At 57.7% G+C, this 21555-nt stretch overlaps 3 protein-coding genes across 4 annotated transcripts; 1 reads left to right on the top strand and 2 right to left on the bottom strand.

The window, feature by feature from the left end:
• Positions 1-1307: 1307 nt before the first annotated feature.
• On the bottom strand, positions 1308-9425 carry SEPTIN12 (septin 12). Its single transcript, XM_014833228.3, has 9 exons — positions 9242-9425; positions 7062-7187; positions 6900-6981; positions 5259-5396; positions 4982-5099; positions 4791-4886; positions 2552-2648; positions 1597-1648; positions 1308-1509 (listed from the first exon to the last, which is right to left on the bottom strand). Exons 1-9 carry the CDS (start codon positions 9402-9404, stop codon positions 1308-1310), a joined length of 1074 nt encoding a protein of 357 aa, XP_014688714.2. The 5' UTR covers positions 9405-9425.
• A 4752-nt stretch (positions 9426-14177) lies between these two features.
• On the top strand, positions 14178-15105 carry SMIM22 (small integral membrane protein 22). Of its 2 annotated transcripts, none has more exons than XM_070485015.1 (4): positions 14178-14296; positions 14540-14689; positions 14779-14864; positions 14991-15105. In XM_070485015.1, exons 2-4 carry the CDS (start codon positions 14566-14568, stop codon positions 15030-15032), a joined length of 252 nt encoding a protein of 83 aa, XP_070341116.1. In that variant the 5' UTR covers positions 14178-14296; positions 14540-14565; the 3' UTR covers positions 15033-15105. The 2 variants fall into 2 exon arrangements, with proteins under 2 accessions (XP_070341116.1, XP_014688715.1); XM_014833229.3 differs by having other exon boundaries at positions 14779-14879.
• A 356-nt stretch (positions 15106-15461) lies between these two features.
• Positions 15462-21532, bottom strand: ROGDI (rogdi atypical leucine zipper). The gene is made up of 11 exons (XM_044747735.2): positions 21376-21532; positions 21238-21309; positions 20572-20654; positions 20299-20353; positions 19499-19579; positions 18551-18646; positions 17183-17281; positions 16724-16837; positions 16578-16627; positions 16345-16471; positions 15462-16014 (listed from the first exon to the last, which is right to left on the bottom strand). The coding sequence occupies exons 1-11, from the start codon at positions 21418-21420 to the stop codon at positions 15976-15978; spliced, it is 861 nt and encodes a 286-aa protein (XP_044603670.1). The 5' UTR covers positions 21421-21532; the 3' UTR covers positions 15462-15975.
• Positions 21533-21555: the final 23 nt, after the last annotated feature.

The following is a 21555-nucleotide window of genomic DNA, read 5'->3' as shown; positions in this document are numbered from 1 at the left end:
TGTCTTCAAGGTTACGATCACCAGATGACTCCAGCCCAGCTGCCACTGGTGCCAAGAAATCTAGTAGCTCAAAGTCTTGTCTGAAGCAAAAGAAACATGGACTTCCCCTTTGTTTGCCCGAAACTCCACGTCCTAAGCCCCTTAGCCCGACAAAGACCCCCTGCTTTCTTCTTTTGTTAAGATGGATCTGAGAGAAACTATTCTCCCTCTTTCTCATTGTGGCCAATTCGAATAAACCTTTCTCCACCTCCAAGCATCGCTGTCTCGGCGACTGGCCTGCTGCTCCCGGGGCACGGACCTGAGGCTGAGAGGTTCGGCAACACTGGGAAGAGCTCGCACGTTAGGCAGGCACCCCCTCTGCCCTGGACCCACGCTGTCTCCCGTTCCCATCAGTGCCGTCTGAGAGCCGTTTCTCCAGGCTGTGGCAGGCACGTTCCACGAGCTACTCCACTTGTCTGCATGGCAATGCTATGACAGCGGTACTAACGTCCCCCTTTCATAGATGAGGGAGCTGAGGCCCAGGAAGAATGAGTGACTTGTCTGGGGTCACATTGCTCATCAGTGGCAGAGCTGGGATTTTCCCATCAGCTTGGCCAGACTCCAGAGCTGGAGCTCTCTTCTCACCGGGCTGGTCTGCCCCGGCGGAGCAAAGAGGACGGCAAGAGGGAGGCCGAGAAGACGGCTAGAGATGGGGCGTTTTCAACCATTTATGACACCGTGGGCCTGGCCTCATGCCAGGAGGGAGGGTCAGGACGGACGGTGGAGATTGGTTTGGAGCTTGGCTCCGGTTCTGGGGCAGAAGGGGCCAGTTGTCCAGGTATGCCTCCCAGGCCTTCAAGACTCCTGGGGGCCTGGGGTCTCACGCTGTTACTTAAAAAAGAACCATACTGGGGCCAGCCTGCTGGCGAAGCAGTTAAGTTTGCACGTTCCACTTCGGTGGCACTGGGTTCGCCAGGTGCGGACATGGCATCGCTTGGCACGCCATGCTGTGGCAGGCGTCCCACATATAAAGTGGAGGAAGATGGGCGCGGATGTTAGCTCAGGGCCAGTCTTCCTCAGCAAAAAGAGGAGGATTGGCGGCAGCAGTTAGCTCAGGGCTAATCTTCCTCAAAAAAAAAAAGAAAGAAGAACCATACTTTTATTTGAGGATAGCTCAAAGAAGTCATTTACAAAACACCTTTTGTTTTCAAAGCACACCCTTTCATAAAAAGCAATGTCCACCTTTAATACATGCTCTAGTACACAGATGGGTGTTGGGGGGCCTCCGAGGACTCAGGGAGCCCCTTGGGCCCGGAGTTCACCAGTGCTCAGCACTCCTCGTCAGAACTGTCGTGGGCCTGCCAGCGGACCTTCCAGGGCCCGGGGGTGGCCGTGAGATCGGCGGGGGCCGGGGCCAGGTTCACCCAGCCAGGCCCGCGGGGCAGCGCGTGGCTCTGGTTGAGCCTGAAGACGCGGTAGTTCTCGTAGTGGACGTTGTGGGTGATGTCCTTCAGGTCTTGGAGGTGGGAGCTGGGAGAGGGGCGGCAGGTCAGCCGGGGCCGGCCACAGCGTCACCTGGGTCCCCGCAGCATGCCCCCAGGCTCCCCACATCCTCACCGGATGAGCAGGTCTCTCAGGAGGGGAAACTCACAGTGCGCCATGTTCTCCACTGCAAAACAGGACATTGAGCGCGGGCTCTGGGGCGCCTGGCCGGCCCTCGGTGAGCACTAAGTAGGCGCTCACTGTATGCTGCACGCCACCTGGAGGCCCACCGCCGCCCTCTCTCCACATTTCTCACTGTCATATCCCACCTCCCGTTCATTCATTCATTCATTCATTCATTCATCGTTACTGTGTCCCCAGCACCTGGCACAGGTGGCTCATACGAACAGCTGCTGAGTCAATGAATCCACTGATCATTTATTGTTATCCCCTCAATAATGACTCTATTATATTATGTATATGACACCCTATATCACGTATATTATATTCGACTTCTAATAATTATCTTGATAAATCAGGGACTCAGGCCTGGCTGCTCCTTTTTCACCCTCCCGTCTCCCCCCCCCCAGCAGGGCCTTCCTCTGCTCCCTCAGGCAGCCCCCTCTGTCACCCACAGATTTCCTCCTTGGTGCTGCCCCCACCCATCATCGTCTCATCAGCTCTATGGAGACAGGGACCTTGTCAGCCCTGCTTTCTCTACATCCTCTCAGGAACAGCACATAGTATGCCCGGCACATAGTAGGTCCACAGTGAATTCTGGCGAGCAAATAGGGCGCCTCCCAGGTGCCAGGCCTTGTGCAAAGCAGTAGCTCTGCTCTCCAGCACCCTATGAGGCTGATGTTACCATGATGCCCATTTTACTGGGAGGAAACTGAGGCCCAGCGACTAGGTGCCTTGCCCGAGGCCTCCCAGCTGCACAGAGGGATTTGATCCCTGGTCTGTCTGTTTCCTCGCTGGGGCTTAACCACATGGGCCCTGCGAGGGGTGCTAAGGATGCCAAAGGCAGTAGGGCGTGCCCTGGTTTTCAACCCTTTCTCACCCACGTCCTGCCCAGAGTCCCCGCACTGACCTTCAATGATGCCCCACTTCGTCTTCCGGCCCAGAACACACCTCCCGTTCACCAGGTGCTCTTGGTCGGCCCCGACCACTGCGAAGGGTATCCGGTCCTGCGGGCAGGGGGCGAGACGGGAGGGTTGGCCCCACTGGGGAGGTGGGGAGAGAAGACGGTGAGCTAGGAAGCGGGGGCGCTGCCCTTTGTGGGGAGAGAAAGTGGTAGAAGGGGCGCAGACAGCTAACGAGTCAGAAGACACAAAGTCTACCCCGGGCCTCAGTTTCCTCATCTGTAGAGTGGAAGTCCCCACAGGACCGACGTGGGCCTTGTGAACGTGCTTGGCGGAGTCACCCTCGGAAACTGTGTCGGGACTCGTAGCCACGTTGATAACACGATTCTGCTGATGTCAAATGTCCTACCTGTGAAACGGGAGCAGCCGTCGCCTTCAGCCATTATGAGGCTTAAAAGGGACAACTTTCTCAACCAGGGGGTGACAAACCATGGCTCTGGTCTTCCCATGTGAGGTTTGTGGGTGCACGGCCCGGCCCATCCATCGACTCTCGTTTACGCTACCCCGGGGGAGACCGCTTGGCCCACAAAGTCTAAAATATTCACCGTCATCTGACCCTTCACAAAACCGTTTGCTCAGCCCTCTTAGAAATTCCAGTTGTTTACTTGTTCGTGGCTGGGAGGCTGGGAGTAGAGACTCAAACTCTTAAACTCGGAAGTGCTGTATCTGGGTTTGTTTTTGTTTCTAAGAGTTAACCTGTGACAGGGAGTAAACTGGGGCTGATAATAGTAACTATCTGTTACACGCTTATTCTGTGCCAGTCTGGAGTAAATCCTCGACAAATGTTATGTGTCTGGATGATTTACTGAGACGTTAATTTGAGTATGTTCTCCTTGTATCTCTTCCAGCTCTGTTCCAGCTGTGGCCAGGCTGCTGTCTGTGCCCATCTCAGGACAGAAAGCAGAAGCTGGCAAAGATCACGGCTCTCTGAATCTTTCACAAGAAATCCTGTTCATTGCTCCAGTGGGGAAGGGAGAGAGAGAATGTGTAGAGAAATTGGGTGCCAGATGGGAAGCACGGCCTCCATGTACAGATGTGTGGTTTGTGCACTGCACAAAGGCAGCTGGCCATGAGGCTGTGTACGACTGAAATTAGGTGCAGGCTCCTGCCTGTGAAGGAAGCTGCTGCCTTTTTCTAATCCAAGCAAATGCACTGTTAGGCTAGCAGGGTCTCTGGGGGAAGGGGTTGAGGCCTGGTGTCTATGAATGATGAATCCTAGGCCTCACCCAGGTCGTTTGCAGGATCCAGACGAACTGACATTGAATCCACCACAAGGACAGCAAGATCGGGGCTTAGAGTTGGAATTCAGTTGATTCGAGGAACATGAAGATATGAGCTACTTCCCTCTTTTTTCTTTCTTTCTTTTTTTGGTGAGGAAGATTGGCTCTTAGCTAACATCTATTGCCAATCTTCCTCTTTTTGCTTGAGGAAGGTTGTCACTGAGCTAACATTTGTGCCAGTCTTCCTCTATTTTGTATGTGGGACGCTGCCACAGCATGGGTTGATGAGCAGTGTGTATGTCCACACCCGGGATCCAAACCAGTGAACCCTGGGCCACCAAAGCAGAGCACGTGAACTTAACCACTATGACACGGGGCCAGCCCCTCTTTCTTTCTTTTTTTGTGACAGTTTTACTGAGATATAATTAACAATCCATAAAATTTGCACTTTGAGAGGTACAGTTCAGTGGTTTTAGTATTATATTCACAAGATGGTGCGATCACATCCATAGTCTAATTCTGGGTAACTACCCTTGTTGTCGTCTGTCGTTTTGATGACAGCCATCCTCGTGGGTGTGAAGTAATATCTCGTGGTCCTTATGACTGACGATGTTGAACATCTTTTCATGTGCTTATTGGCCATTTGTATAACTTCTTTGGGGAAATGTCTATTCAAATCCTTTGCTCATTTTTAAATTGGCTGTTTGTCTTATTGCTGATTTGTAAGAGTTCTTTATATATTCAGGTCTTTTGAATATATATATATATTTTTATATATTCATGTCTCTTGTCAGATATATCTTTGCAAACCTTGAGTTTGTGGGTGAATGGAGATTCACACTTGCCAGAAATAGATGAACTTTCCCCGAGTTGTAGAGAGAGACAGATCTTCAGACGGAAAGGGTGAGTGGAAAGAAAGTCACCCAGCCTCGGTCCTGCCAGCCTCCCTGCCCCCACGGCCTCCTACCCGGATCTTGCTGTTGAGGATCCTGTCATTGATGTCCTCGTCAAAGCACTTCTGCGGGTACACCTCGATGCAGTGAGCCCTCAGGTCGTGCTGGATCTGGGGACCACACACAGGTGACCTCAGCCCACCCTCTGCACTCTGCCCCCTCCCCACCCCCACCAACCCCAGCCTTGCCCAGCCACCCGGATCACCCTGCGCCTGAAAGCCTCTCGCTCCTCAATGGTCAGGCTGTCGGCCCGGGCGATCACTGGCACCACATTCACAGTCCGGCACAGCCGCTGCAGGAACTCAATGTCCAGGGGCCGCAGGCTGTTCGGGCGGGGCAGCGATGGCAGTGGTGGTGGCAGAAGCAGCAGCGGCGAGTGTATGAGTGAGGGGGTGCCAGCCCACAGCCCACCCGGGGGGCCCTCCGCCTCCTCCTCTCTGCCCCACGCAGGTGGCCTCCCTGGGAGGGCCCAGCCACCTCACCAGTGCCCGGTGGGTGGCACGAAATACACGCAGCAGTGCACGCGGGTGTCGGGGATGTGGCGCTGGCGGGTGATGAGGATCTCCTCCTGCAGGTACCGCTCGTACTGTCCATTGATGTAGCCCAGGATGGGGTCCCAGCTGGCGCGGAGACGACCCCACCTCAGCGCCGTGCCCCGGAGCCCCCTCCACCTCCCCGGGGGCACTGGGGGTCTCCCCTTAGGATGACCAACCGCCCAGGTTCTCACAGACTTTCAGTCTCGCACAACCTGAGGCGCTGGGTCACCCGAGTACCCGTCCCCCACTCCCCTGCATCATCAGAGAGACGCCCCTCGAGCCGAGGCCTCAGCTTCCTCATCTGAAAACGGGGACAACAGAACACCTGCTTTGTAGTGGAGCGGGGACATTAAATGAGAGAAATTGCCACCGCCTGGTTCAAACCACCCAGGACCCTCGCCCGGTTGGTGGAGGGGTCTCCTGACTCCTCTCTCTGGGTCCCCACCCCGCCAGGCTATTGTCAACACAGCAGACGAGAAGATGCTCGTGAAGGCAGGAGCAGAGCATGCCCCTCTCTCCTGAGCCTGCAGCGGCCTTGCCTTGCCCCACAGCCCCTGCACCTTCCCCTGGCTGCTTCCCACCTGCCCCCACCTCCCCTCTCCCTGTCGCTCATGACCCTCCAGCCACACCAGCCCATCCCACCTCAGGGCCTTTGCACATGCTGCCCTCTGCCTTGAACACTCATCCCCCACATAGCTTGTTCTCTCATCTCCTGGAAGTCCGTGCCCAAATGCCACCTTCTCCAGGAGGTCTTTCTTGATCATTCTTAAAATTGTAACCCCCTACCACTCCGTACCCGTCACTCTCAGAAATGGCCTGTTTGGGTGACAGCGTATAGGCTGACCCTCCGTACAACTGATTTATTTTGTTCCTTGTCTATCCCTCACCCCTGTGACAACGTAAATTCCATGGGGACAAGGATGTCCCTCGGTTTTGTTCACTGCTGTATCCCCGGGTCTAGAACAGAGCTTGCACGTAGCATGTGCCCACGGACCATTGTGCGTGGGGCTGGGCTCACAGGAGCACACACGGAGCAGTCACGCGGGCTCCGTGCTCTCAAGGGCCCACGTGCGGCTGCATGCTCTGCCATCACAATTCTTTGTAATTTTTTAACAAGGGGCCCCAAATTTCGTTGCGCTGCGTCCCACACATTATGCAGCCAGTCCTGACTGTGTGTGTGTGTTTTATCAACCACTGTATTCGTTCCGCCTCAACATCCCCAACTTGTAACCCCAAGTTACAAAGTAGGAAACTGAGGCTCCGAGGCTTCTGTGACCCGTCTCAGGTCACGCAGCTAGAAAGTGGTCTAACCCAGGGGTCCTGACTCTGGACAGTGGGCTTCTAACCCCTGCTGTCCCCTAAGCCTTGTTGAGAGCTTACTCCATGCCAGGCAGTAAGCTGAGACCTTCACGTACTCGATTCCCTTCCATCTTGGAGGGAGAGTTGGGTACGCCCATTACACAGACGAATAAACTGAAGCTCAGAGATGCCGCAGCCCAGTCGCTCCCGGGCCGGGATGTTTCCCAGAGGCCCGCGGCGCAGAGGCAGGGGCAACTTGGGCTCGGGCCCCCGCTCCCAAGGACCCACCACTTGTCATTGTTGATCTGGTCCCCGAAGCCAGGCGTGTCGGTCACAGTCAGCTTGAGCTTCACGCCGTTCTCTTCGATGACTGTGGAGGGAGAGCCGAGTGGGCAGAGATTGGACCCGGGTGGGGAGGGGCGGGTGTGTGTGTCAGGGGAGGTCACTCACTGTGGGTCACTGACTGCAGCTGCAGGGTCTGGGGCATGGGCACCCCCAGGCCTGGCAGAGTGGACTTCCACATCTTGGACTTGAACAGCGTGTTCACCATGGTGGACTTGCCCAGCCCGCTCTGCCCTGTGAGCAGCCAGATGACAGCAATCACTAAATTGTTTGGAAAAGGAAACTGTTTTCTAAGTATAATACACATGCAGAAAAGTGTGTACTTTCATCTGCGTCCATCTGGACACTTAACACCCTTTTTTATCGAGGCAAAATTCATACACCAAAAAATTAACTGTCAACCATTTAAAAAGAACAGTTCAGTGGCATTTAGTACATTCACAGTGTTGTGCAACCACCAGTGCTCTCTGGCTCCAAAACATTTCCATCACCCCAAAAAGAAACCCCGTACCCATTAGCGGTCACTCCCCATACCTCCCACCCCCAGTCCCCGGCAACCACTCCTCTGCTTTCTGTCTCTATGGATTTGCCTATTCTGGACATTTCATAGAAATAGACACATGCAGTATTTGTCCTTCTATGTCTGGCTTCTTTCACTCAGTGTAATGTTTTCAAGGTTCATCCACATTATAGGAAGTATAGGTACTCCATTCTTTTTCATGGCTGAATAATATTCCATCGGATGGATACACCACATGGTGTTTATCCATTCCTCCGTGATGGGCAGTTGAACACATTTTTACACATTGAACAACCTGTGTATACAGCACCAGATCGAGAGACAGAACACACAGCTCCCCCACAAGCCCACTCACGCCCTGTCTCAGCAACTCTGAACCCCGCCCCCAGGGACAGCCACGCTCCTGACTTCCATCAGCCAGAGGAGTTCTGCCCGCTCTTAGCTTAGGGAATCGCACAGCATGTCTGTGTCTGGCTTCCTTCACTCGACACTCCTTGGGGAGCTTCACTGATGCAGCCTGTGGCTGTAGATGGTCCCTTCTCCCTGCTGTGGGGGCTTCTCGAGCTCCGTGGGTCATGCCCGCAGAGCAGGAAACAGCTACATCACAATGCAGGACACACCTTTGTGTCTATAACTACAATTGTCCTCAGGGCTGCACTGTCCCGTACGGGAGCCACCTCTGGCTATTGGCACCAGCAATACAGTGGATCTGGATTGAGAGATGCTGTCGGTGGAAGTGCCAGCCAGATTCTGCAGACTTGGTACGACAAGAAGAACGTAAGAGATCTCACAAATAATTTTTTATACGGGTTATGTGTCAAGATGATAGTATTTTGGAATATATTGAGTTAAATCAAATAGACGATCAAAATTAATTTTGCCTCCTTCATTTTACTCTTTTAAAGGTGGCTATTGGGAAATTTTAAAATTATTTATGTGGCTCCTGTTGTATTTCTATTGGACAGTGCTGCTGTAGAATGCTGTAGAATAATACCCCCCCCCTTTTTTTTTGCTGAGGAAGATTGGCCCTGAGCTAACATCCATTGCCAATCTTCCTCTTTTTGCTTGAGGAAGATTGTCACTGAGCTAACATCTGTGCCAATCTTCCTCTATTTTGTATGTGGGTTGCTGCCACAGGATGGCTTGATGAGCAGTGTAGTTCTGTGCCTGGGATCTGAACCCGCGAACCTGGGTCCCTGAAGCAGAGTGCGCAGAACTTTAACCACTCAGCCACGGGGCTGGGCCCCAAATAATACCTTTAATTGGTGCTACACACTCTGCTACTTATGTTCTGCTGTATCTAGTTTATTTTGTTAAAAGTGTAATTTTGACCTACAAAATTAATTTTGCATCTATAAAAATGCAATTCCAGATGCGCTGACCCATGGAGAACCTCCTGAACACCAAGAACTGTGCTAAGCCAGATGAGGAAACTGAGGCAGAGAGGGGTCAGGGACCGTGCCCAAGGTTGCACGCTGGTGGGTTCAGGGCTGGGACCAGGATCTGAGTCTGGGGGGGTCCCGCTTCCTGCCACGACCTCCCCTTTTATTGCTCTGCTTGGGTTTGGTTTGGCTTTGTGGGACTTTTGTCTTTTAACGACTCAGTGTTTCCCGGATTTTCCACTGCAGGCCCCCTGAGAGGTACTTCCATCAGTCCCACTTAACAGATGGGGAGACTGAGGCTCCGAGAAGTGAGGCGACACGTCCAGGCCCGCGGGGTCACGTCCACTGGTCTGTTCTCCTGTGAGTGCCCCCCGGCCCTCACTCACCCACCACCATGATGTTGAACTCGAACCCCATCTTCATGGCCTTGATCTTCAGCTGCTCCAGCACGGCCTCGATGCCAACATGACCAAGCATCTCGCAGGGTGGGGTCCTGGGGCTCGGGGGCCGCGACGTGCAGGGGGAGGGGGACCATCTCAGGGGGTCCATGGGGCCAAGGGCACAAGGATGCCTGTCATCTGGGTGGAGTGGGGAGAGGGGTGTCACAGGGGCTGCAGAGGGGGACCACTGAGTTCTCATTTCTGAACCTCAACTCCTTAACTCTGCTTCCAGGGACTCCCACGCTTTACCCCCTGGTCTGTCCATCCCTCAGGTCCCCGTGGTCCACGAGGTTTGGAGAGCTGCCTGGGGGAGCTGCCTCTCGGGGAGACTGAACCCCTGTTCTGAGGTGCACCAGCCCAGGGACCTGTCCCGCCCCCACCCATGGCCCAGGCAGCCTCTCTGCTCAGACACACCCTCCACAGAGCATGCTGGCCTGGCCAAGCCCAGGGGCCGGACCTGTGGGGGACAGAGGGAGAGAGAAGCAGCCTCGTGTGGCACCTGGTGGCCCTGGGTTCCTGGGGGAGCTTCGGGGAGCTGCCCTGTCCTGGAAGACCCCCTTGTGTGTGCTGAGGGGGAGGGGGAGGGTGACAGTTAACTGAAGAATCTGAGCTGCACCCCTTCCGGTCACCCCACCGGGGGCCCCTCTGCAGCAGGGGTATGAGGGCAGAGACAAGTAAGCTGCTGCTCCAGGCCCCTCGGGAGCACTGCTCTGTCATCCTCATCACGACCCTGGCCTAGCACTATACACAGGACCACAGGAGCCCAGGGCAGCTCCCTGGTAAGTGGCAGAGCTGGGCTTCAGCCAGTCCCTCTGACTTCCAAGCTAAGGCCCCTAACCACTCTGCAGCAGGAAGCAAACCCGTGACCCAAGGCCAGAAAGCAGGACATCTGTGTTTTCGTCAACCTTTGCAGGTGCCATAGTATTTCAAACTGGCAGCATTGAAAAATTAAGGAATTGGTTTAGCAAATATTTACCCTGTACTTAGTCTGTGCATGGCATTGTTCGAGGAGCCCTAGGATGTTAACTCATGCAATAATCATCACAGCCCTACGAAGTGAGTGCTGTCATTACGCCTACTTACAGATAAGAGAGAGTCAAACAAGTCATTCAAGGTCACAGAGCGAGGAAATGGCAGGGCTGGGATCTGAGCCTACAACCTCCACTGCCTCTTTTCTTGATCACACCAACATCTAGCTTTCCAAGGGATCTTAGAGGCTGTAAGCCCTGGCAATGCTAGGGCCAGCCTGCAGCTGACTTGAGCTGCCCTCCTTAGATAGGCCCTGTGTCTTCCAGTTCGCCATAGTCCTCACCCCTCCCTAATGTCTCCCTAATGATAAGATGTTTCTTATACCAAGTCCATCTCACTCAGTTGTTTCTTTCTCACCTGTTTCCTGGCACCTGAGTTTGCAAGCCCTAGGCAATCCTGTCTCAGATGTTGGCAAATGTTTTCTGTAAAAGGCTGGAGAGTACAGACTTTAAACTTTGCAGATCATAAGATCTCTGTTGCAACTACTCTTCAGCTCCGCCGTTGCAGTGTGAAAGCAGCCCCAGACAAGTAAACGGACGGTTGAGGCTACGTGCCAGGAAATGTATCTACAAAAGCAGGCAGTGGTTTGCCAACCCTGCTTGGCCCACCGGGACCCACCAGCTCCGCCCCGGTCCACTGTCTTCAACTGTCCTGAGCCTCGACCAGCGTCTGTCCCGCCCGACCCCTGCTCTTCCACTCCCCACCTTCTACACACCTGACCACAGAGGCTTAGACTTCACTTTCTAGGGTTGGGGGCTGGGCGTGGGGCTGGGCAGGGCTCGGGGTGGGGAGACGGGCAAAGCCTGACCCAGAACACGGTTCCACCTCCGACAGAGAGATCTCTCAAGCCACAGCTGCACAGCTCCTGAGGGACGCAGCGAGGCTGGCCCCCTCATCAAAGCAAACGAGAGCATTATGTGCGGATGACCGAACAACGCCTGGCCCTCGTGAGTGACCTGGAACTGGAGCAGACTCCGACTCTGGGAATGTCCCCTAAGGAAAGCGGGCTTTCTGCAGAGAACACACGTCCTCCAGGCAGACCACCACATGTGAGCGTTGTGGGACTCTGAAATACCGGGGGTAGGGGGGCCTCCGTGGGTGCCCATGCTGTGAACCAGGGGGGTCAGGTCTGCGGAAAGCCGTGGTCGTTTGCAAGGTGCTCTTGGCCATGTTGGCCGGGAAGAGCCGAGGGGAAAGTGATCTGCGGGGCATGAGGAGGGCGGGTGAGCCTGACAGCGACAAAAATAAAAGACTGGACAACTCACACCCACAAATTGGGCGAGAGTAATACACGGCCATTTAGTGCACAGTTTCCAGTGTGTTTAGCTGTGCTAAGGAGGCGTTTATGTCGATTACTCCACTCAATCCTCACAACACCCCTAGGAGGTGGATACTGTGCACACACCCACTTTATACATGGAGAAACTGAGGCAGAGAGGGGTCAGGGACCGTGACCCAGGTTACACACTCGTGGGTGTTAAAGGCTGGGAACAGGATCTGAGTCTTGGGGTCTGACCAGCCCAAAATGTGTCCTGCCACAGCCTCCTCCCCATCATTGCTCTGCTTGGGTCTGGGCTCTGCGCGGACAACTTGTAACAACTTGTAACAACTCGGGGTTTCCCAGATTTTCTTTAATGAGGGGGTCTTACTTTCATGATGGGAATGACAAACAAGAAACAAGGCACCCGGGGGGGCTGGACAGGAAGGCTGAGGTTCAGCAGGGAGAGGAGGTGACCGTGGACCTTCTGTCAGGTCAAGCCAGGCCAAGCTGGGGGTCAGGGACCACAGTTGTTGACTCTCCTCCCACTTTTTTTTTCAACGGAGGTAAAATTCGCATAACATAAAACTAACCATTAGCCATTTGAAAGTGAACAGGTCAGGGGCATTTAGCACATTCACGATGGCAAAAAACCGCCACCTCTCTCTAGTTCCTAGACACGTTCATCACCCCAAAAGGGAACCCCTTAACCACTAAGCACTCGCTCCATCCCCCAGCCCCTGGAGACCACGATCTCCTTCCTGCGTCTATGGATGCGCCTGTTGTGGACGTTTCATGGAAGTGGAATCGTGCACCATGTGGCCTTTTGTGTCTCGCCTCTTTCCCTGAGCATCATTTTCAAGGTTCACGTGCTTTGAAGCACATATCAGCGCTTCACTCCTTTTTGTGGCTGAATAATACTCCATTGTCTGGAAGGACCACATTGTGTCTATCCATTCTTCAGTTGATGGACACTGGGATGTTTCCACCTTTTGGCTATTGCGAAAGTGCTGCTATAAACATGGGTACAAGCCTTTGAGTCCCTGTTTTCAATTCTCTTGGGTATATACCTAGGAATGGAGTTGCTAGGTCATACGACAACACTATGTGTAACTTTTAGAGGACTGCCAGACTGTTTTCCACAGTGGCTGCACTCGCCTCCCCTCCTTTTTGCAAGAGAACACTCCAGTCATTTCAAAACTACCCTCTCTCTGAACCAGGAACCTGAGATCTCAGAATGGGACGGAGGGGATGTGGGGTGTAAGATGGGGATCCCAGCACAGGAGACCCTATCACAAGGTGGTCAAGAACTCTGGGGCCTGAATGCCTGAGTCCCCATTCTGGCTTCTCTGCTCGCTGGGTGTGGTTGGCAGAATCATGGCCCCCAAAGATGTTTTCATCCTAGTCCCTGGGACCTGCGAATATGTCACCTTACACGGCAAAAGGGACTTTGCAGATGTGATCGAGGATTTTGATGGGGAGATTATCCTGTGAGCCAATGTATAAGTGGGCGGCAGGAGGGTCAGAGTCAGAGAGGATGTAAGCATGGAAGCAAAACTGGAAGGGATGGGGGTGGGGCATGAGCCAAGGAATGTCAGTGGCCTCTAGAAGCTGGAAAAGGCAAGGAATGCCTTCAGCCAGGAGCCTTCAGAAGGAACAAAGCACTGCCGATGCATTTCAGACTCTGACCTCCAGAACCGTAAAGATAATAAATCTGTGTTATTTTAAGCCACTAAGTCTGTGGTGTATGTTTCAGCAACAACAGGAAATGAAGACATTAGAAGTGTGACCTGAGCTAGTCGCCGAACGTCTCGCGGCCTGTTCTCACATCTGTAAAATGGGAATAGCAGTAATACCCACGTTAGGATGGCCAGGCAGACGTAGGTATATACATAGAGCGATGCATGTGGACATAACGTACACTGATGGGCGCACAGCCTGACGTTGGCTCACCTGCTCTTCCTCACTGGACCATAAGCACAAGAACAAGAAACGGCGTCCACCTGCTTTACAGCCAACCTCAGGCTCTGAGCACAGTCTCTGGCCCCTGGGGTGCCTGGATACACGTCTGCGCTCTGAAAGAAGGGAGGAGGGACAGTGACCTCGCTGGCAGGGTCAGCCGCCCCAGGCCCCAAGTTCTGGGGAAAGAGCTCATTTGAGAGACGGCAAACCACTGTCTCGTAAGGGTTATTGCGAGGAACAGAAAAGAGAGAATAAGGACCCAAGAGACGGCTACCATGATGCCAGCACGCCCGAGCTGCCCGAGGAAGCGAGGTGCAAGGAAACAACCTCTCCCTCCCCTCGCCTCCCTTCCTTTCTGCTTTTCTACCTCTCTCCCTCCACCTCCCTCCCTCCTCTTCTCCCTTCCTCCCTCCCTCTATTCTCTCTTTTTCTCTGTCTTTCCTTCATTCATGGAGTCAACAGACGCCAAGGGCCCAATGTGTCCCCAGGCTGCTTGTCTGGTCTGTCGAGAAAAAGTGAAAAATCCCTGGAACGAAGAGGCCGACAGGCCGGTGGCCTCCTCCCCGGGTCCCATGGTGCCTGTTTCTGTTGGGAGGAGGCCAGAGGCTGAGCTCTGGCAGCCCCAGGCTGGCCATGGGGAGGGGTGGAGCTGGTTGCCAAGGCCTCAGGTGGTGTGGATCCGGAAGCAGGAAGCAGTCTGCGCTCCCAGGACCTAGGACCTGCCTGGCTGGGGGAGCTCGAGGCAGCTGGAGGTCTGGGAGTAGGGCTGCTGGGGTGAAAGGGAGGGGAGGGGGCTGCCCAGGCCAGGGTCACGGTGGGGAGCAGAAGGGCTGGGCAAGGAGAGGAAGGAAAGAGAGGCTGGGGCAGGGGCTGGGGCCCGGAGGGGTGGTGCGGGGAGCCCGCAGAGGCAGGGCTGCACTGCGGGAGGCCTGGATGTGGCCCAGCCCCGGAGGAGCCCAGGATCTGAGAGGGCCCTCTGGGGGGGGCCGGGGTAGGTGGCACCCAGGACCCTCCAGCTGAGATGGGCTTGTCGGTGGAGGACCTGGAGACCACAGCACAGGAAGTGCTGGGGAAACTGAGGAGCCGCCAGCCATTCCAGTCCAAGTGGGACACCGCTGCCTTCATCATCCTCCTCGTCTTCATCAGTGAGTGTGGCCTTGGCCTCCGGTCCCCCATCAGCCTCCCAGCCCCGGGCGCGGCCCAGGGTCTTATCTGGACACTCGTCCCGCCCCAGGTGCCGTGCTCCTGCTGCTGCTGCTTGCTGGCATCCACTGCTGCTGCTGCACCTGCTGCAGCCGTGGCCCCCCCAGATCCCAGAAGGTGAGCCCCAAGAAGGTGAGCTCGGCGGGGGATGGGGCGGTGGGAGGGCGCTGGGCCTCCTGCGGAGGGGGCGGCTGGGAACCACGATGGAGTGAAGCCACCGGCCCCCCTGTGCCTCTCTTGCAGGAAAGCCGCAGGGGAGTGGATAACTTGGCCCTGGAACCCTGACACAGCGAGTCCCCCAGCCCCTCTGCCTGTGTGTCCCCCGGGGCAACAGTAACAATGGCTTGTTTGCCCAGAGCCTGAGTCTGCAGTGTGTTCTGAGCGTCCTGCAGGGGGACAGCGCGGCACCGCTTCACCTAGGTGCCCACCGGGGCCCTCCAGCCTCGGCGGGCAAGACTGTCACCAGGAGGCCCGAAGCAACCTGCGGGAGGCCCCTCATCATCTGCCCAGGGAGAGGGGAAGCTGGGCTCAGACCTGGGCCTGAATCTCTGGCCTGGCCCTGTCACCATCCCGCTGGGCCCTCGGCAGCCGGGACCCCCTCACAGGTGGCGTGGGGAGCCCAGGCGCTCAGACACTGGTCCTCCACCTGGCTCCTGACCATCAGGGCCCCCCAGGCTGGTCCCCACTCAGACAGACAGACACAGGGGTTCCAGGCAAAGTCGGATGATCTTTATTTCTTGGAGGCCCCATCATGGTGGCTGAGCAACACAGTCAGAGTGCCCCAGCTCCTGGCGGCGGCTTCTGTCTGCCCATTCCTCCTCCTTCCTTCCCGCTCACAGCTTAGGGCCACCACACCCCTCACCATCCCTCCCGGGGCAGCTGGGCAGGCAGTGGAGCGAGAAGGAAGGAGCCCAAGGCCTGGCCCCACCCTGAGTCTAAAGGTTCCTGCTTTAGGGCCCGGAATGTGGGTCACCTCACATTCCACCTCCGGCTGCCCTCCTGACGCTCCCATCCAAAGCAAAAAGCAAGCCGGCTCCTTCCTTCTAGCATGTCCACTGGTCATTCCCATCTGTGCACACGTGATGGGCAAGATGGGCGAAGAGGGAAATAAATAGCCTGCAGGGCCCGGCTTTAGCCAGTGCTCCGACAGGGGGGTGGGGGAGTGGGGGGATGGGCACCCCTGGCAGGGGCCATTTCCCAGGGGGACGGGGGTCCTGGGGTGCTCTGCTCAGGACCTGTAGCTCCAGTAGCTGGAGAACACGGAGATCTGGGGAGGGCGGGAGGTGGGGGACATAGTGAGTGGCGCTGGGGGGCCTGGCCCCTGCTGTACCCTCCGTGACCCAGGGGAGATTCAAGGTCACCCAAGGGCGATGTGCCAGGGAGAGGGTACTGTTGCCCAGCAACGCTGTGGCGCATCTATCTGCCAGGTGTGTGTGCGTGGAGGGCACAAGGGGCCTCCAGATTTGGGGTGTTGGAGTCACGACAGGGGCCCATGGACTCCCCCCAGAATGAAGGGGTTGAGCAGCCTGCCGCCTGGCTGGTCCAGTCTGTCTGGGCGCGGGACCCGGGCCCCACCTGAAGCCCCCAGTGTCCCCACCTTATCCTTGAGCTGCTGGCAGAGCTGCAGGGAGACGGTGAAGAAGACGAGGGCGTCGTTGAGCCACGGGATCACGCACTCCACCTTGTGCACGTGGCCCACCTCCAGACGCTGCGCCCCCCACTCGCTGGGGGAAGAGGGCAAGGTCTCCGAGGGCGGGCGGCCGGCCAGCCTGCCCCCCCCCAGCCCGCGAGGTGCAGAGGGTCGGGGTGGGGAGGGGCCGGCATACTTACAACATGGCCCCGGGGCTGTGGAGCACGGCGCCTCCAGCCGGGCGGAAGTTCTAGGCAGAAGAGCACCAGGCCCAGTGAGGCTGGGGGCTGGGGGGCGGAGGGCGGAGGCCGGGAGGGCGGGGGCCGGCCCCGCAGGGCCGGCTCACCTTGGTGGAGTTGGGCTGCAGGGCGTGCAGCTGGTACACGGTGAGGCAGAGCTTGTTGAGGTTAACGTAGACGTTGACCAGCAGGTCGGAGGGCAGGGCGGGGGCAAACATCCGCTGTGGGGAGGGCCAGGCAAGCACAGGATGAGGGCCGGGCAGGCACACCCCCAGAATTACCTGGGAGGACGCCAGTCCCCATCCCATGGATTGGGGCTTCCAGACTCTCCCCAGGTACTGCTGGGCTTGGGAACAACTGACCCAAACGAGGGGTGACGACATCTGGGGGACACAAGACAGAAGCCAAGGACCGCATCCCAGAAAACTGTGCATAAACATAGCGCTCCGAACCAGGATGACTCGGGGCTTCCAGGAGCCCTTGGCACCCGTGTCCCTCCCAGGGGCAAGCCAGGCACCAGTGCGGGGACCCCCGTCTCGGAGCAGGGGCTGGCTCAGGGCACTGACCGTGAGGCCACTGGCGGCGATCTCTGGCAGGGTCAGGGTGGCCGGGGTGGTGAGGCGGTTGCGGGCTCGGGTCAGCTGCAGCATCACGGCGTCCATCAGCTGTGGGGAGGGGCTGGTCACAGCTGCTTCGGGGGAGGGGGGCCTGGGCCCACAAGCACCCCCACCCCCCCCAGCATCAGGGAGCAACAAGGTTAGGGGAGCTCCCTGCTCCTGCCCTGGGTGGGCACGGTCTCAGGGCCTGAACCCCCAAAGCAGAGGGGGAGCTCATTAAAGATGCAGGCAATTGGGCTCCAGCTGGGGTGTGGGGCAGGGCGTCTTCACTGGTGATGACACCCTGGAGCCTGCACCCATCCAGAAGGTTCTATTGCACGGGATCCTGGGTGCTGGTCCAATGGAGAAGGGGAGGGCCAGGGAGTTAGGCCCAGGAGCAGGAGGGCTTTGTGGATGGGGGCAAAGGCAGCGAAGGAGCTTAGAAGAAGGAGCCCTAACCCAGCTTGGGTCTAAGGGGCCAGGGAGGGCTTCCTGGAGGAGGCAATGGGATGGCTGAGTTGAGTAAGGTGAGCACCAGGCCCATTTTCACAGGTGAGGAAACTGATGCTTGGAAGGGGTAAGTGAACAGTGGAACCTTCTGGAACTCATCCCTTCCCTTTGCCAAAGAGCAAAGCCCTAGCTTGGAGCCCGAGCGCCCAATGCTTCCAGCTATTGCCATTCGCGGCAGGGTGGCCTGGCTGCCGGGAAAGGCAGGACTGTTGGGTGGAGGCCTGGGGCTGCCCCTCCTAATCCCAGGGCGGTCACAGGTCTGGGAGGGACCTTAATCCATTTAGTTCCAAGTTTTCATAGGAGGAACCAGAGTTCCAGAGAGGGTAGGTGAGCTACCTGAGGACACACAGCAAGTCAGGAGCAGGGCTAAAGCATGAGTCTGGGGCATCGGGGCTCAGCTCCTCCAACTGGGCCATGGGAATTCACTTTGTTATTACAAAGGTTTGTCCCACTACTGGTACTACCACTAGCCACTACTGTTTCCTGAGCACTCAGTAGGGGCTGCTTTACCCATATTTTCACAATCAGAAGTTACTAAGCTTGTCTCCTTTTTCCAGATAGGAAAACTGAGGCACAGAGTGCTAAGCAAGTGACTTGAGGTTGCACAGCTCGCAGTGGAGGCCCTGGGATCAGAACCCAGGTGTGGTGCTGGAATATGGGCTGTGACCACCTGACTGGCTGGATAGACATGTGTACACTGACAGGTGAAGGGTCAACCATCGGTGATGCCTGACGATGTGGGGGCAGAGCTCTCCAGGGGCTGGGTCGGGGTTGGGGTCAGGGCCAGGGATGGGGAAGCTGGCTCCCCTCTCCCAGTGGGCAGCTCACCTTGAGGACCTCTGCTCCCGTCCTGAACTGGTAACTCTCATCCCGGTTGGTGAGGAGGTAAATGGCTTGGCTCACGTGGTTCCTGGCGTCCTGGATCTGAAAACAGCGCCCACCATGTGGTCAGGGGGCTGGGCCTTGGCAGGGACAGGTACCAGCCTCAGAGCAGCCACAGTCACCGGGCCCCCACCCCAAGGGGCGTCATCCTCAGAGGGGAGGGGTGGGTGCTGCCTGCCTGGCCCTCATCCAACCCTTCCCCCACAGCCGTCGGCTCTGTGCCCTCCAAGGGCCGGGCCCTGGCTGGGTGCTGCCCTCCAAGGGCAGGCTTGGTCCCCAGCCTCACGTAGATCACCTTCTAAAGGCGAGACGGAGGGTAACGGAATAAAGACACAAGGTGACCCCTGACTGCTAGACTTGCCCAAGGAAGCACAGAGGGTCCCAGAGGAAGGGTGGGGTGACCTCCAGGGAGGCGACTCTTGAGCATCACCCATGTGAGGAGAAGAGCCAGAGAGAGGACTCCTGGCAGAGGGACGAGCAGAGACCCTGAGGCGGCCACAGCTGGTAGCCAGGGAGAGGGGGGCACAGGGGGAGAGGCCGGGGTCCAATCACACAGAAGCTGGTAGGGAGCGTGGACTTGGTCCCCAAGAGCCATGGGAAGCCCCTGGAGGCTCTGGGCAGGGCACTGCCTTGCTCAGGGGACCACTGCGGTTCCCACTGGGGCCTGGGGGCCTACAGACAGGACAAGTGCTCCACCTCGCACCAGGCAAGGCTCTGGAGCCCCAGGCACCGTCTGTCCAGTCTACTCCAGCTTCGCTGCTGGGAAACCACCTCCCGGGCTTGCTGTGGCTGCAGATCCCCATGGCCGCCAGTGCCGGGAGGCCTCAGTGCCGCCAGGGCGTGCCACTGCCTGCCCTTGTGGCCTGAGCCCTGGCTGGGCAGGGGCCCGGTCACCTGCTGCAGCTTCCACTGCTTGTCCTCACGGAAGGCAAAGTGCAGCAGCTGGTTGTTGCGAGGCATCTTCAGGTTCACATCCTGACGGAGCGGGGTGACAAGAGTGGGATAAGCCAGGCAGAGGGACGCCCTCCTGCTTCCGGCCACTCAGCTCTGGGGCCAGGGGCAGTCACCAGGCGTGTGCGGTGGCTCAGACCCCAGCCACTCCGTAGGGCACAAGGTCTCTCAACACCTTGGCCGTTGAGGGGTGAACAAGGAGGTCAGGAAACAGGAACTCAGGCCCAAGAGGAAGCACAAAGAAATGAAAGGGAAAAGAGACTGAGAAACGGGAAGGTGGCCTCGGCTGGGAGGAGGCGTGTGACTGCGGGCAAAGAGCAGACACCTGTACAAGCCAACAGACTGAACGCCCACCCACGGACGAGAGGGACCTCCCCCCGCGCCTTGGCGCCTGGCACAGGGTCGGGTGCAGATGGAGCTCAGATGTTGGCTGATTCCACCTTGATCTGGGGCCAGCCTAATCCTGCCAATGCCCATGCTTCACTGGGCTCAGACTCCCTCCCAGCTGTGTGCAAAGCAGCCCCCTGCCTCTCCCTGAAGCCACATACCAATCCCATGAGGAGGTTACAGGGGTTGTTGTCATTTTACAGACGAGGAAACCAAGGCCCAGAGAGGTCAAGGATCCTGCCCGGAGTCACACAGGTAGCCAGTGGCAGAGGTGGGATAAGCAGGAGGCCTCCATGCTCTTCCCCACCGGCTCCTCCGGCAGCATATGGGAAGGGGAGAGGGGCTGGGGGACTCACCGCCTGGCTCAGCGCGTCCCCTTGCAGAGTCAGCACCCCCTTCACCTGGTCTGTGCTACAATACGTGGGAGTCAGAGTGGCGCCTGTGGCTGCTCCCTCCTGCCACCCGGCTCTCCCAGCAGGCTGCCCCTGGCTGTCACAGGATGGCCCAGCCTGTCCCACCACCTGTCCCAATGCACACCCTCTGGAGGGGCCCCCTCTCCTAGAGGGTATCCCAGGCGTCCCCCCTCCCAAGGAGCCCATCCCCGGGGTTTCCGCCCAGCCCGGGCTCACCCGCAGGTGCCTAGGATGTAGTTCTCCTGCTTGGCAGGCCCCTCGGTGCCTGAGCCTGGCAGAGTGAATCGGAGAGATGCCTCCTGAGGGGCAGAGGGGAGTGGGGAGAAGTTCACCCCACCCATCCCAGCGTTCCTTCCAGAAGCCCCGCTCCCAGGGCCCCTCACCCCAGCCTGAGTTTCAGGTCCTGCCTGGGCCGACACCTGCTCCTTCCACATTCCCTGGGAGCCTATGGTGTGCTCAAAACGGGGATACAGAACCGAGAGACACCCGCCCGGCTCGGTTCAGGTGCTGGGGTGTGGGGAGCAGAGTCGGGAAGGGCAGCAGTCACGGTAAACCGCAATTCGGGCCATATCGGGCACTGCCTGGACGTTTGAGTGAGCGGACTGGCTTACTTATCTTCACAGCAGCCCTGGGAGCCCGCTACTGTTATCTCCTTTGGGCAAAAGAGAGGCCCAAGGAGGCTGAGCACTTGGCAGAGGTCACAGTCCTTCAGAGCTGAGGCTAAATGTCACAGCTCCGAAGGAAGCCCCCCCGGACCCCAGGCTCGAAGCAGGCCCAACGCGCTCACGCAGCTGCTGGCGGAACTGGGTCATTATCTGCCGGCCCCCGACTGGACTCCAAGCCCACCGCGGGCAGGCGCCCGGCCCGCGTGGGGCGCGTTACCTTGAGGATGTCCTGCAGCTGCCGGAGCACGGCGTGCACCTCGTCGTGCAGCAGCCAGCGGAACTCCTCCTCCTGCGGGGACAGGCCTGCTGTCAGCCGCCCGGGCCCGCCGCCCCCCGCCCGGCCCGCGCGCCTCACCAGCACCGCCCGCTCCGCCGCCGTCGCTGCCATCGCCGTCGCCATCGCCGCCGCCCGCCGCCCAGCGACCGTCACCGGCCTGCCCACCGCTGGTCGCTTGGTCTGCCCGCCGACCGTCCGCGGCGGCGCCCGGGCCCACCCCCAACCGCCGATTGGCTGAGTGGACGCCCGCCCCGCCCC

The sequence above is a fragment of the Equus asinus genome, chromosome 14 (assembly GCF_041296235.1).
Source record: "Equus asinus isolate D_3611 breed Donkey chromosome 14, EquAss-T2T_v2, whole genome shotgun sequence".
Taxonomy (NCBI): domain Eukaryota; kingdom Metazoa; phylum Chordata; class Mammalia; order Perissodactyla; family Equidae; genus Equus; species Equus asinus.
Note: the sequence above shows the minus strand (reverse complement) of the source record. Positions and strands in the feature narration are given on the sequence as shown.